The sequence below is a fragment of the Talpa europaea genome (assembly GCF_964194135.1).
Source record: "Talpa europaea genome assembly, chromosome: 7".
Lineage (NCBI taxonomy): Eukaryota > Metazoa > Chordata > Mammalia > Eulipotyphla > Talpidae > Talpa > Talpa europaea.
Genome location: NC_140074.1, coordinates 118,645,476 through 118,648,578, shown reverse-complemented (window position 1 = coordinate 118,648,578; position 3,103 = coordinate 118,645,476). Strand labels below are relative to the sequence as shown.

The 3,103-nt window shown below is 70.3% G+C and overlaps 1 protein-coding gene across 1 annotated transcript; it reads left to right on the top strand.

Annotated features, from left to right (window-relative positions):
• Positions 1-1,181: 1,181 nt before the first annotated feature.
• Positions 1,182-2,591, top strand: NEUROD2 (neuronal differentiation 2; the record flags this gene model as incomplete). The annotated part of the gene is made up of 1 exon (XM_084237579.1): positions 1,182-2,591. The coding sequence occupies exon 1, from the start codon at positions 1,449-1,451 to the stop codon at positions 2,589-2,591; it is 1,143 nt and encodes a 380-aa protein (XP_084093705.1). The 5' UTR covers positions 1,182-1,448.
• Between the last annotated feature and the right edge of the window lie 512 nt (positions 2,592-3,103).

Here is a 3,103-nt window from a genome sequence, read left to right as displayed (position 1 = left end):
GACAGATGGCGGCGGGTCCCGGGGGAGCCGGCTCTCCCCCAATGCAGACGCATGCCAATCACCGTCTCTCATGTGATAGCTGCTGCCCGTGACGTGCCAAGCCCATATGGCCTGGCATAGAGGCTGGTACCCCGCCTGGTAGAGATGCCACACTCGCTCCGCGGTTCGCATGGCGCTCTGAAGACGCCGGCGCCCGCCGCCTTGAGGAGCCGCTGCCCCCGCTCCCTGAAGATGGGGGAACAATGAAATAAGCGAGAAGATTCCTTTTCTCCCCCCTCTCTCTCTTGCCCCCCTCCCCCCCCTCCCCTCCCCTCTCCCCTTGACTCCTCTCCGAGGTAAGTTGTCCGAAAGGCAGCTAGGTCGGACCTGCCGGTTGGGGGGTGGGGGGCTTCGGCAGACACGAGGGTTCCCAAATCCCCCTTTCTTGGGACGATGACCCCTCGCGGGGTGGGCATCGGAGACACCCCGGATTCCCGCTCCCTTAGGGGCTGCAGCTCCAGGGGCTGCGGAGGGAGGTGTCTCTGCGTGCGATGGGCTGGGGAGGAACAGGCAGGATCCTGGGGGGCGGGGGGCTGTGAGGAGGCTCGATGGGGATCGCCCCAGGGTTATCCCGGGGGTACCTGCGACCTTTCCCCACCACCGAAAAAGAGAGACGCGAACAAACAAATTTCGATTTTCCCCCATTAATCCCGAAATACAACGAGATCCGAAGAGCCCCGCAGGAGGGCGGCCATCCGAAGGGGAGCGGGAGGTCTCTGACCACAGGGGACACGGACGCGGCTCGCTCCCTCCGTCTCCTCCCCGCGCCCGGGCTCCTCCGTCCTCGCCTCCCCAGGCCGGCCCCGGGAGCCGGGGACGCAGCGGCTCGAGGAGACGATCCTCCCGCCTCTGGAATTGGGGCTGCGGGGGTGGGGGCCGAGCCGAGGGCGGCGCGCGGCCAAGTTGCAAATTGGATTAGGGAGCGCGGGGGTGCGGGCCGCGGGGGGGTGGGGCGCGGGGCCGGGGCGCCGGGGCCGGCGGAGTCGCGAGCGCGGCGGTGTCTCCACCCGCCGCGCCCCGGCTCCTCCACCGCGGGCGAGCACGGGCTTCGGGGCCGGGGCGCTGCCTCCCCCAGCGAGGATGTCTTTCCCCGAAGTCCCCGCTCGGCCCCTGCCCTGACCCCGAGAAGACCCGGGCGAGGGGAGCGGCCCCTCACCCGGGCGAGGGGCGGAGCCGGGGCCCAGCGCCGGGGAGCGGGCCTGGGCCGAGGTTCCGGGCGGGCGGCGGGCAGGGCTGGGCCGGCTCGGGGCGGGGCGCGCGGAGGAGGTGCGCACCCGGGGCCCCCCAGGCGGGAGCCCGCGCCGGCCCCGGTGGGGGTGGAGGCGGGTCGGGGGGGTCGGCGCGCCCCCAGCACGCCCCTCACCCTGTGCTGTCTCCCCTTCCCGCCCCGCGGGGCGCCCCCAGGCACCATGCTGACCCGCCTGTTCAGCGAGCCCGGTCTCCTCTCGGACGTGCCCAAGTTCGCCAGCTGGGGCGACGGCGACGACGACGAGCCGAGGAGCGACAAGGGCGACGCGCCGCCGCCGCCTGCGCCCGGGCCGGGGGCTCCCGGGCCCGCCCGGGCCGCCAAGCCCGTCCCTCTCCGCGCAGACGAGGTACCGGAGGCCGCGCTGGCCGAGGTCAAGGAGGAAGGCGAGCTGGGGGGCGAGGAGGAGGAAGAAGAGGAGGAGGAGGAAGGGCTGGACGAGGCCGAGGGCGAGCGGCCCAAGAAGCGCGGGCCCAAGAAGCGCAAGATGACCAAGGCGCGCCTGGAGCGCTCCAAGCTGCGGCGGCAGAAGGCGAACGCGCGGGAGCGCAACCGCATGCACGACCTGAACGCGGCGCTGGACAACCTGCGGAAGGTGGTGCCCTGCTACTCCAAGACGCAGAAGCTGTCCAAGATCGAGACGCTGCGCCTGGCCAAGAACTACATCTGGGCGCTCTCGGAGATCCTGCGCTCGGGCAAACGGCCCGACCTGGTGTCCTACGTGCAGACGCTGTGCAAAGGTCTGTCGCAGCCCACCACCAACCTGGTGGCCGGCTGCCTGCAGCTCAACTCGCGCAACTTCCTCACGGAGCAGGGCGCCGACGGCACCGGCCGCTTCCACGGCTCGGGCGGCCCGTTCGCCATGCACCCCTACCCGTACCCGTGCTCGCGCCTGGCGGGCGCACAGTGCCAGGCGGCGGGCGGCCTGGGCGGCGGCGCGGCGCACGCCCTGCGGACCCACGGCTACTGCGCCGCCTACGAGACGCTGTATGCGGCGGCGGGCGGCGGCGGCGCGAGCCCGGACTACAACAGCTCCGAGTACGAGGGCCCGCTCAGCCCCCCGCTCTGTCTCAATGGCAACTTCTCGCTCAAGCAGGACTCGTCGCCCGACCACGAGAAGAGCTACCATTACTCTATGCACTACTCGGCGCTGCCCGGCTCGCGGCCCGCGGGCCACGGGCTGGTCTTCGGCTCGTCGGCTGTGCGCGGGGGCGTCCACTCGGAGAATCTCTTGTCTTACGATATGCACCTTCACCACGACCGGGGCCCCATGTACGAGGAGCTCAACGCGTTTTTCCATAACTGAGACCTCGTGCCCGCCCCTTCCTTTTTCTTTTGCCTTTGCCCGCACCCCTGCCCCCAGTCCCCACCCCCGAGCGCAGGGACACCCCCACCTACCCGGGCGCCGGGCGCGGGGAGCGGGCCGCCGGTCCTGCCACTCTCCGGGGCAGTACGAACCTTTTACCTGTGGGTGGCCCGTCCCAGGGGCCTCGTTTCCCCCTGGGGACTCGCCTTCTCTCTCCCCAAGGGGTTTCCTCCTCCTCTTCCCAGGGAATACTTCTCCAGGGATCCCTCTTTGGGCACTCCCTGGAGGCCCCGTTCCGATTCCCTACACTTCGGTTTCTGCCTCCCCTTCCGCCCTGCAGGTCCAAAGGCGTGTGCGAAGGGCAGCTGAGCTGTGGAATACGGTTTCCCCCCTCATTATTATTATTTCTGAAATAGACCCCGAGCTGCCGGGGGGCAGAAAAGAGTCGGGCGCCCCCTCTTTTTTGAAGTGGGCGGAAGTCAGGAGCCCCAGCCTGGACCCCAACGCCCTCA